Raw genomic sequence first — 12,400 nt, 5'->3', positions numbered from 1 at the left:
CTCCCCATGTCCATTCGTCTGTTGTCTATGTCTGTTTCTCCATTTATTTGCCTTGCAAATAAATTCATTGGTACTACCTTTCTGGATTCCATATATACACATTAGTGTACAATATTTATCTCTCTCTTTCTGACTTACTTCACTCTGTATAATAGGCTCTAGGTTCATCCACCTCATTAGAACTGACTCAAATGCAGTCCTTTTTTATGGCTGAGTAATATTTCATTGTGTGTATGCACCACAACTTCTTAATCCATTCATCTGTTGATAGACATCTAGGTTACTTCCATGTTCTAGCTATTGTATAGTGCTGAAATGAACACGTATCTTTTTCAGTTTGGGTTTCCTCAGTGTATATGCCTAGGAGTGGTATTTCTGGGCCATATGGTAGTTTTATTCCTAGTTTGTTTTTAAGGAATCTCCATACCATCTTCCACAGTGGCTGAATCAGTTTACATTCCCACCAACAGTGCAAGAGGGTTCCCTTTTCTCCACACCCTCTCCAGCGATGAGGGCCATTCTGACCAATGTGAGGTGATATCTCATTGCAGTTTTGATTTGCATTTCTCTAATAATGAGCTATGTTGAGCATCTTTTCATGTGTTTGTTAGCTATCTGTATGTCTTCCTTGGAGAAATGTCTATTTAGGTCTTTTCCCCACTCTTCGAGTGGATTGTTTGTTTTTCTGGTATTGAGTTGTATGACCTGCTTGTATACTTCGGAAAGTAATATTTTGTCTGTTGTTTCACTTGCTATTATTTTCTCCTCTTCTGAGGGTTGTCTTTTTACCTTGTTTCTAGTTTCCTTTGCTGTGCAAAAGCTTTTAAATTTAATTAGGTCCCACTTGTTCAGTTCAGTTCAGTCACTCAGTCATGTCCAACTCTTTGCAACCCCATGAACTGCAGCACGCCAGGCTTCCCTGTCAATCACCAACTCCCAGACCTTTCTCAAACTCATGTCCATTGAGTCGGTGATGCCATCCAACCATCTCATCTTCTGTCATCCCCTTCTCCTCCCACCTTCAATCTTTCCCAGCATCAGGGTCTTTTCAAATGAGTCAGTTCTTTGCATCAGATGACTAAAGTATTGGAGTTTCAGCTTCAGCATCAGTCCTTCCAATGAATATTCAGGACTGATTTCCTTTAGGAAGGACTGGTTGGATCTCCTTGCAGTCCAAGGGACTCTCAAGATTCTTCTCCAACACCACAGTTCAAAAGCATCAATTCTTCGGTGCTCAGCTTTCTTTATAGTCCAACTCTCACATCCATACATGACCACTGGAAAAACCATAGCCTTGACTAGACGGACCTTTGTTGGCTTGTTTGCTTTTATTTTTATTTCCATTACTCTAGGAGGTGGTTCATAGAGGATCTTGCTTTGATTTATGTCATCGAGTATTCTGCCTATGTCTTTCTCTGAGAGTTTTATAGTTTTTGCGCATACATTTAGGTCTTTAATCCATTTTGAGTTTATCTTTGTGTATGGTGTTAGGAAGTATTCTAATTTCATTCTTTTAAATGTAGCTGTCCAGTTTTCCCAACACCACTTATTGAAGAGGCTAACTTTGCCCCATTGTATATTGCCTACTTTGTCAGAAATAAGGTACCCATAGGTGCATGGGCTTATTTTGGGGTTCTCTATTTGTTCCATTGGTCTGTATTTCTGTTTTTGTGCCAGTACCACACTGTCTTGATGACTATAGCTTTGTAGTAGAATCCGAAGTCAGGAAGGTTGATTCCTCCAGCTCTGTTCTCCCTTCTCAAGACTGCTTTGGCTATTTGGGGTCTTTTGTGTTTTCGCATGAAGTGTGAAATTTCTTGTTCTACTTTTGTGAAAAAATGCCATTGGTAATTTGATAGGGGTCTCATTGAATCTGTAGTTTGCATTTGGCAGTATAGTCATTTTCACAATATTGATTCTTCCTACCCAGGAACATGGAATATCTCTCAATGTTTATGTCATCTTTGATTTCTTTCATCAGTGTCTTATAATGTTCTATGTACCGTTCTTTTATCTCGTTAGGTAAGTTTATTCCTAGATATTGAATTCTTTTTGTTGCAATGATGAATGGAATTGATTTCTTAATTTCTCTTTTTGATTTTTCATTGTTAGTATATAGGAATGCAAGTAATTTCTGTGTACTGATTTTGTATCCTGCGACTTTGCTAGATTCACTGATTAGCTCTAGTAATTTTCTGATAGTATGTTTAGGATTTTCTATGTATAGTATCATGTCATCTGCAAACAGTGAGAGCTTTACTTCTTCTTTTCAAATCTGGATTCCTTTTATTTCTTTTTCTTCTCTGATTGCCATAGCTAGGACTTCCCAAACTATGTTGAATGATATTGGTGAGAGTTGACACCCTTGTCTTGTTCCTGATCTTAGGGGGAATATTGAGAATAATGTTTGCTGTGGGCTTATCATATATGGCATATATGTTGAGGCAGGTTCCCTCTGTGCCCATTTTTTGAAGAGTTTCAATCATAAATGGGTGCTGAATTTTGTCAAAGGCTTTTTCTGTATCTATTGAGATTATCATATGATTTTTTCTTCCAGTTTTTTAATATGGTGTGTCACATTGATTGATTTGCATATATTGAATCCTTGCATCCCTGGAATAAACCCGACTTAATCATGGTGTATGAGCTTTTTAATGTATTGTTGAGTTCTGTTTGCTAGAATTTTGTTGAGGATTTTTGCATCTATGTTCATCGTGATATTGGCCTGTAGTTTTCTTTTTTGCGTTATCTTTGTCTGGTTTTGGTATCAGGGTGATGGTGGCCTCATAGAATGAGTTTGGGAGTGTTCCTTCCTCTGAAATTTTTTGAAAGAGTTTCAGAAGGCTAGGTATTAGCTCTTCTCTAAGTGTTGGATAGAATTCAGCTGTGAAGCTGTCTGGTCCTGGGCTTTTGTTTTTGGGGAGAATTTTTAATCACAATTTCAATTTCAGTGCTTGCAATTGGGTTGTTCATAATTTCTATTTCTTCCTGGTTTAGTCTTGGAAGATTGAACTTTTCTGAAAATCTGTCCATTTCTTCCAGGTTATCCATTTTATTGTCATATAGTTGCTCATAATAGTCTGTTATAATCCTTTGTATTTCTGCATTGTCTGTTGTAACCTCTCCTTTTTCATTTCTAAATTTGTTTACTTGATTCTTCTCTTTTTTTTTCTTGATGAGTCTGGCTAAAAGTTTATCTATTTTGTTTATCTTCTCAAAGAACCAGCTTTTAGTTTTATTAATCTTTACTATTGTTTCTTTCATTTCTTTTTCATTTAGTTCTGCTCTGTTTTTTATGATTTCTTACCTTCTGCTACTTTTGAGCTTTGTTGTTGTTCTTCGTCTTTTTCCAGTCATTTTAGGTGTAAAGTTAGGTTGCCTAGTCGATGTTTTTCTTGTTTCTTGAGTTGCTATAAACTTCCCTCTTAGAGGGCTTCCCTTGTGGCTGAGTTGGAAGAATCCGCATACAGTGTGGGAGAGCTGGGTCCATCCCTGGGTTGGGAGGAGCCCCTGGAGAAGGGAAAGACCACCCACTCCAGTATTCTGGCCTGGAGAATTCCAGGGACTGTATAGTCCATGGGGTCGCAAAGGGCAGGACACAACTGGGCGACTTGCACTTTCACTTCCCTCTTAGAAGTGCTTTTGCTGCGTCCCATAGGTTTTGAGTTGTCATGTTTTCATTTTCATTCGTTTTTAGGAATTTTTTGATTTCCCTTTTGATTTCTTCAGTAAACTGTTATTTAGAAACGTATTGTTTAATCTCCATGTGTTTGTGTTTCTTACAGTTTTTTTTTCTTGTAATTGATATCTAGTCTCATAGTGTTGCAGTTCTGTTTCCCTGGAGAACGAACATACAGGGGTTGAAGAGCTTTCTCTATAGAGGGCTGGGCAGGCTGTACTCTGCCTGTCACAACTACCCAGCTCTCCACTGCAGCAGAGAGATAGCTGTGCCAATGAAGGAATGTGTCTGTGTTCCAAAAAACTCTGTTTATAGAAACAGGTGGCTGGCTGTATTTGGATTGAGAACTGTAGTTTACTGACCCTTGGATTAAATGTAATTTGATAATTCACGCAGAAGAGATAAGTGAAGTGTATCTTTTTTTTTTTTTTTTTGGTTTTGGTTTGTATTTTTCAAGGCTGTTTACTTAAGCCAGGTTTGGAACAAGAAGCAGTTTGTCACCCTTTGGTATGTTAGGGGTTACTACTTTGGCTGACAGTCTGACTCTTCATCCTTGGTTTTACCTGTTTGATTTTTACACAAGAATTTCTTAAGGATCAATACTACAACAAAAGTATCACACATCAGTTCTAACCTGATAGCTGAGCAGTCAGCCTTTTCGCTAACATTGCAGTTTGTTTCTTAGAGGAATGATTGATGAGGGAGGAAGTGGGTTAAGCTGTAGAAAGTGCAGCCGGAAGACACAACTGGATACCCAGTCGACCAGCCTTGACGTTTCTTGATGGTTCCAGGTTCTAAGATGTAATTCTTAAAAGCTTTTATTTGACTCTTGCCAAAAGGAACATTCTTGCTAACACTGGTAATAATTTATCATTCCTACTCTCTCTCTTCCAATATACCACCAGTGCCAAGAAAGTACTTTTATTCTTTAGGCTCTTTCAACAAGGCAGAGGTCTTGTTTCCTCATTGTACTGCAATTAATCAAGGAGGAGTTTTAATTGGAAAATTAGAAATCTCCAAAGCAAAGTATTATCATTGTAGGCTAAGAAACCAGAAAGAAATTAGGCTAATCCAAGATAAAATTAGGCAGATACACTTCTGAAATGAAAATTAAAATCATGTCCCACAGTGTGACTGTCCTGTGTATTTAGGTGGCCACCAGATATGGGCAGGGGAAGTATTTTAGTGTGAGAACAGTGGTGCTCATATTGCCAACTGTAAACGACATCTAATTCTCTGGAATGATTATAAGATGTAGGCACTTTTTTAAGTCATTGTTTTTATTCGTTATGTTGAACAGATGGTGTCACATCCAAAACAGGTCTTGTCCCCACACGAAGGTCTCGTGTGGACTGACTGCCGTATCAGCAATAGGGTTTTTGTGTCTCCTCGTCACCCTCTGTAAGGATGAGTCCCACCATCTTTGTTTCTACTACCAAGTTTCTGAAATGACACATCTAGATTAAAGGCAAGATATGAAATCTAAGTCCTTTTTCACCTTTTTTTTTCACTTTGTAAAGTCTGTTTGCATGGATGTCTTTCAGAGGTTTGTACAAATATAACTTGTCTCTTTGTAGTTTTTCTTCATTTGTGGGCCCTTTTCCTATATGACATCTTTTATAGTTAGTATTCACAAAATTAACTGTCATGTATTATAATTGCTGGTATATTTGGAAGGCTTACTGTGTGCCAGGCTGTGCTAAGTGCTTTACACTTATTACCTCTTTTAATTCCACAGCAGCTCTAGTAATACTGCATTTGTTACTCCTACACTTACTTCGTGATGGAATATCTGTTCAATAGGATCACTGTGAAACTAGCAGGAGGCAGAGATGGAGTAGGGCTTCGCCTGTCTTCATCTGGAGTCTTTGCTCTTTAGTTCTGTTATGCTTAGTAAGTCTTTTTCATTTTGACACACTGACCTATTAAAAAATAAGATACTAAGGAAAACTCAAAATTAAGAGGCAAAACCCTTATAAACGTATAAAACCTTTCTGTCTTCTTTTAAAGTTGCTTGAAGCCCAGTTGAAACCAATGCCTTCTTCAAGATTTTCCTTTTTTAGGGGATCAGGACCACTTGGTCTTCTGTCCCTCCTTTGTGTAATGAGGTGTTGTCTTCACATCTGGGGGTGTAGGCCAGCAGGCGTTGCAGGTAGATTGCTTTTGGTTTTGCAGATTACTAGTTGAGTTTCTACAGTGTGCTAAGATGACAGGTAAAAAAAGTAACTCTGTTCTTGAAATTTTTGAGTCCACAGAAGAAAGAATTGTTTCTCATAGGTCTGCATTGGAATTCCACTTTTATGTGATTCAAATTCATGATGTTTACTTCTGTTTGTCAATGTTTTTATTCAGCAAACATTTATGAGACAGATGCTCTGTGCTAGTTGTTTTGCTTGAAAGAGGAACTAATTTTAATAAGATCCCGCAGAACCCAGAGTCATAATATTTTTGTCACATGCATAAAACTTTAAAATTGAAAACAAAAATCTCAGATAGAAATAACTAAGATGCTGCTCATTGTGACTTGTAGTAAAGCTCATCTGTCTCCATTTTCTTTTAATAAAAATATAAATAGCTATGTTCATTTACCTCAAAAACTGGTTATTAGAAAATATAGTAAAGATATATATAAGAGATTCGAAATTTCTATATGTGTGCAGTTGGAGAATAAGTATCAGCCTAATTTTTAAACAGACCAAACTGAAATCTGTGAAATAAGTAATACTAGATAAAACTCAAAATTCACATTAAAATCCAGTATTATTTTTGGAAGATCTGTCATAAATATGATCAGTATTGTTATTTAATTCTCACATTGATATAAATAATTAAAATACATTTAACATCTATTTTTTCCAAAATTGAGCCTGTATTTTCCATATATTGTCTTTATATATTAATATATATGTATTAGAAACATGAGTAAATAACCTTAAACGGTTATTTATGAACAAAATAGAAAATACATTGTATTCTATGTGGTTTTGTCATCAGAAAGGATATTGAAACTGACAGCTCCTCCCCTAAGTTGAAAATTATAAGACAGGGACTTTCCAGGTGGTCCAGTGGTTAAGACTCCAAGCTTCCAGTGTGGAGGGGGTTGGGGGGAGGGGGGGCCTTGGGTTTGATCCCTGGTCAGGGATGCTTGGTGCAGCAAAAAGAAAAAAATTACAAGATAAACCATTGACCTCATAATGAGGTAAACATGGTTGCAAGAACATCAGTTTCCTCAGTATAATAAAGCGCAACCAAGTGTGGTCCATATATATGTTAGTGACATAGGTCAGTTTCAACGTTTTGGCACTGCTATTTAAAGAACGTGTTAGTCATTCAGCCGTGTATGACTTTTTGTGACCCCATAGACTGTAGCCCATCAGGCTCCTCTGTCCATGGGATTCCCCAGGCAAGAATACTGGAGTGGGTTGCCATTTCCTTCTCCAGGGGATCTTCCCGAACCAGGGATCAAACCCAGGTCTCCTGCATTGCAGGCAGATTGTTTATTTTTACTAGTATTTATTAAGTCATTTGAAAGTAGTTATACACAACTTTATTTAGAATATATGTAACAAATATGGGATTACTTCACAGAGTATATAAAAGACTCTCAAAAAGTAAAAGAAAAGAGATAGAAAAAATCAGAAGAGATAGGAAAAACCAATCATTTAATTTTTTTAATAAAAATTATTTTTAAAAGTTCACCAGTAATCAGGGAAATGAATACTAAAACAGTGATTTTTACTTTGGCCAAAATGTTGACAAAAATTAAAGACATTTTACATTCATAGGAAATTTGATAGGCTCAGAATTTTGTGGAGTATAATTGATACAACCTTTTTGGACTTTCACGTTTTACTCTATAAATTTTATCAGGATTATTTTCCACAAACATGCATCCACGAGTAACTCATTTAACTGAAAAAAAAAATCTGTGAATTTTGAAGTACATTAAAGAAAAGCAAGCTGTGAAGGACAGAAAATATCTTTGAATGCATATCCAGAATATATTAACAGCCTGGGACAAAAAACGTATTACCTCATACTGATCATACTTTTTCTTTTTTTTTTTAGTGTCATTTTGTTTTACTGTTTCAGTTCTGACAACTAGAGTCATGGGTTAGCAAACACATTTTCTTTAAAACACCAGAACCTCTGGAATGGTCATTAAGGGTCATTCATACATAAATGCACAAATGGATTCAAATTGCTTTTGCATTTCCTTCGATTAGCTGCAGGGGTAGAAGTTTTGATCCAAGGAAGAACTGTAGTCAATTTTAGAGCATTTTGAAGAAGGGGAAGTCAGGGCCCACAGAGAAATGCATGATGGGAGTCATGGGGTCGGACAGAAAAGACAGCTCTGTCCTTCCTTTGCCCTACATCAGCCACTTTAGGGATTCTGTGAGAAAGTGCCCTCTGACTCCCTCTCGCCTCTGATGGGCAAGCACACTTGTGTTACAGGCCATTTGTAAGTCAAAGATCATCTCTTCTGCCTGTCCTGTCCTGGGGATCAGGAAAGTTAGCAGAAATTGAAAGACCAGGAAATATTTAAAGGAGCCACATCAAGATTGGTGAGAAACCTGGAAATTGTCTATTTTGGGGGCTAAAAAAGAACATATGAAGATCTGCCTTTTAGATTTTCTGTTTATAGCTACAGATTGGAAGCCTGGATATCATAGGTAGGATCCACAGGAGGCTCATTTCGGCACACCCTGATCTTAACAGTCGTTCTTAAATCAGTCCAGTAAGAGAATGGGCTGCTCTCCAAAACTGTGGTTCCCACTGGCTCTAGAAATGACTGAACTGTCGCCCTCCTGGGAAGGAGTTTGGTCTGATCAGGTAATCTTAAAAGTCTCTCACAGCATTACCCTCTGATTCCCATGTTCCTAATGCAAATGAAATTATACTCCAGGACAAAGGCTGAAAATCCTGTCTGCCTTTTAATAGCTGAATAGGAACAAAAATGCATCAGGAAACAAAGTCGAATCTAGACTTGCTACTACTGAGATAAGGCAGACCGTATCCCAAAGACTTTAGTACAGATGGAGGGAGACCGCATGGGAAACAAAGCAGGCGGACAATACAGAAGACTTAGAGAACTTACAGCCGCCAAGAGGGAAGGATGAGCGGAAGGGGTAGTTAGGGAGTTTGGAATGGACATTTACACACTGCTATTTTTTAATGGATAAACAACAAGGACCTACTGTTTGCTACGGGGAGCATAGCACAGGGAACTCTGCTCAATGTTATATGGTAGCCCGGATGGGAGGGGGTTTGCGGCAGAATGAGAGTGATCGGTGATTTAGCCGCTAAGTCATGTCCAACTCCTGCACACTCAGGGACTGTAGCCTGCCGGGCTCCTCTGTGCTCTGTCTATGGGATTTCTCAGGCAGGAATACTGGAGTAGGTTGCCATTTCCTTCTCTAGCTGGGAGAGGATGGATACTTGTATATTTGTGGCAGGGTCCCTTTGTTGTCCACCGGAAACTATCACAGCAGTTAGTCAGCTATACTGGAATATAAAATAAAAAGTTTAAATGGCAAAAACAAAAACAGAAAGAAAGAAAACATCTAGGGTTACAGAGTTGGGTTTCTTGTCCCAGCCGGTTTGAGCTCTGCGGTCCCAGTCCTCATCTACCTGCCACCTTGCAGTGTTCACCGCAGCCCCTCAGAGACGGCAGTTTCTCAGGCCCCTCGTTATATCATAGGGAGCAGTTAGCCATTGGGCGTAAGAATTTGTACTTTCAGAAATCCGGCAAGAGAGATCTGTACAGTGGACATGATTTTTTTTTTTCCCTTCTGGGGTGCTAACTCAGTGGCTGCCAACTTACAAAGAGCGATCGGTGTCTCTGGGAGTGTGATGAGCTAGCGAACCTTTATCTGAACTCTGTAGTTGAAACCTGAGAAACCAATCAATAAAGGAGGAAGACTCAGCAGGGCCGCACTTGATGGGGTGTCTTTCCTGCATGGGAGCCAAGGGTGGGATGCCTAGCAGGGCCTGGCTGAAGGCCCAGCCTCCCCTCCCCACCTCTTCCACAATGCTCACCTCTCCTCTAAACAGTCTAACAAATACTTAAAGAACGTTGGCTTGGAAAGAGCTAAATTATTAACCTACTCAAGATCTTATGTCTCTTTCAGGCCCTGTGTTTGCTATAAGCTTCATATAACATATTGCCCATCTCTTTTCTCTATTTCTGTAGTGTCCATGGAAAACATTGGAGAACAAGGTAAGATACATCATTGCTTTAGATCTGAAATTTTAAAGATCGTTTGAGAAAATAAATAGCATTCATTTATATTTGATTAATAAATGATACTTTGAGAATGTTGAAGTCAAGATGGGGTAAAAAGACATCTCAGGCTGAATTCTCTGAGACGCTTAGCAGAGACCTCTGGCCTGAAACGGCAGTCATTGTGCCAGAGACTTTTGTGGCTTCCAGATACAGGAATATCAACTATCTCCTGTTTCCACACAGAGTATGACCTCGTGCCTGAGTCACCTACATAATTCATGTAAAAGACCATTGGCTCTATTCCTTGATCATCTCACACCGATTTTACGTGCCTTATTAAATAGTTGGATGTTTTAATGATTCTGTAACAGAAATATCATCGTCCTTTAAAAAGCTGAAATTGCTGTTAAGGTTTAAAAATACCAAACATGCTATATTTTAAATTTACAGATTTTTTCTACACAATTAAGTTATATATTAATGTATTCTCCAATACACTGGGTACCAAATTAATATTTTAGATTTACATAGGGTTTCAAGACCAAAACACAACATGGAGTGTGTTTGTGTGCAGTATCTAAGAAGAATATTCAGAATGCTTTTCTTAATCATCACATGTGATCAATAAGAAACTTAAGCTCCTCTTGGAGGAATTTTCTCTTTGTTCAGATGATCTCTGGTTAAAACTGTGGTTGCTGAAACAGGGCCACCAGATTTGACTCAGGCTGAGCAAAATAAGCAAATAGCTTATTTTGCTTTTGCTGTTCTTTGTTAGTGAAGCAAAGTTATTAAAGCCTGAATGTTATAACATTTGTTTAACACTGTGTGTATAGCTTAAAGTTGCAGGCATAACTTCCTTATTTTTATAATTTAAGAGAGGTCCCTGTAGCTATTTTGCCAATAGATGGACCTGTTTACAGATGGGGGGGTTCTGATCATAGGATGGTAACTAAATAATTAAATTATTTGATTATTTTAGAACAAGCATACCTTCTGTGAATACCATGATTTTAGTGTGTACTCGCATACTACAGTGATCATTTTGTTTCTCTCATTTCAGTTGTGTGCCTGATTGCTTATCATCTACTTTTTGCAATGTTTGTCTGGTCGTATTGGAAAACTATCTTTACATTACCAATGAATCCTTCAAAAGAAGTAAGTTAAAATATTAGTATAGTTTATCTGCTAAAGATGGAAATCTGAAATATTGCTGTCTAAAGAATGAATTTTATGTCTTTTTATTAATATTGCAAACCTATTGAGCCTAGTTTTTTTTATGTTAATATGTTAAATAGTTGAATTTTTACTTGGCAAATATTATTTTTCCACTGTATAAGTATTATATTTACAATATTAAATATGTTATATGTTCCACTTCTACTTTGGGGTCAGACATAAGGATGGATGGATGGTAGATAGGTTGATAGAAAGATAGAGCTGAAGGTAGACGTGTTTCTATTATAGTCATCATATTAGTGGTTCATTAGTTGGCTGTCAGCTACCAGAAACAACAAGAATAAAATAACCACTTACCTAATCTTTCCCGCTTTCAAAGTCTGTAGCTACTCTACAGCTGCTGGGCACCCAGGCTCCTCTCCTGTTACTCTGACATATATAGCATCTATTCCCAGCATTACTTCTTGACCTAAAATGGCTGCTTCAGTTCCAGCCATCATGTCTACATTCCAGGCAGCAGACCAAAGAAAGTAGAAAAAGAGGAGTGGAAGTAAATGTCTTTTTCTTAAGGACACTTTTGAAAATTTGCCAATGCCATTTCCACTTATATTTAGAATTCAGCTGGTTACATGGCCACATTTGGTTGCACAGAAGACTGGAGTTTGGTCTTTATTCTCAGTGGCCATGTTAACCATGGGGCTTCCCTGATAGCTCAGTTGGTAAAGAATCCATCTGCAATGCAGGAGACCCCAGTTTGATTCCTGGGTCAGAAAGATCCGCTGAAGAAGGGATAGACTACCCACTCTAGTATTCTTGGGCTTCACTTGTGACTCAGCTGGTAAAGAATCTGCCTGCAATGCAGGAGACCTAAGTCTGATCCCTGGGTTGGGAAGATCCCCTGGAGAAGGGAAAGGCTATCCACTCTGGTATTCTGGCCCAGAGAATTCATGGACTGTATAGTCCGTGGCGGTGCAAAGAAATCAGATATGACTGAATGACTTTCACTGCACATTAACCATGTTAAAAGGACAGAGTCAATACTGAGGAACATCTAACAGTCTCAGCTCAGAAGGTTTTAAATAAAGTTATTTGTTCAAATACACATTTTGAAAAGATCATTCTGGCTAACTTTTTGTTTCTGGGTTCTTAATCCTGGTTAAATGTCCTTGAGACAAAGGGCTATATTTTACTCATTGTTGTATCCTTGACACTTAGTCTAGTACATAGATGTTGAATAGAAATAAACTTTGCTCCAATAATAATAGTGTGGTTTTAGTAGGCTAACCTGAAAAAAAAAAAAAAAGAAAGAAAGAAAGAGG

At 38.0% G+C, this 12,400-nt stretch overlaps 1 protein-coding gene across 2 annotated transcripts in view; it reads left to right on the top strand.

The window, feature by feature from the left end:
• The window catches only part of ZDHHC2 (zinc finger DHHC-type palmitoyltransferase 2), a 66,357-nt gene that overhangs the window by 21,564 nt on the left and 32,393 nt on the right, over nucleotides 1-12,400 (top strand). The window contains exons 2-3 of one of the 2 annotated variants that reach the window (XM_015104574.3): nucleotides 9,873-9,899; nucleotides 10,966-11,060. In XM_015104574.3, coding sequence (XP_014960060.1) covers nucleotides 9,873-9,899; nucleotides 10,966-11,060 — 122 coding nt within the window. Of the gene's footprint in view, nucleotides 1-9,810; nucleotides 9,900-10,965; nucleotides 11,061-12,400 lie in introns of both variants that reach the window. The other variant, XM_042241248.1, reaches the window with a different exon arrangement.

This window comes from Ovis aries, chromosome 26, assembly GCF_016772045.2.
Source record: "Ovis aries strain OAR_USU_Benz2616 breed Rambouillet chromosome 26, ARS-UI_Ramb_v3.0, whole genome shotgun sequence".
NCBI classification, from domain to species: domain Eukaryota; kingdom Metazoa; phylum Chordata; class Mammalia; order Artiodactyla; family Bovidae; genus Ovis; species Ovis aries.
This window is presented reverse-complemented; position numbering and strand designations above follow the sequence as displayed.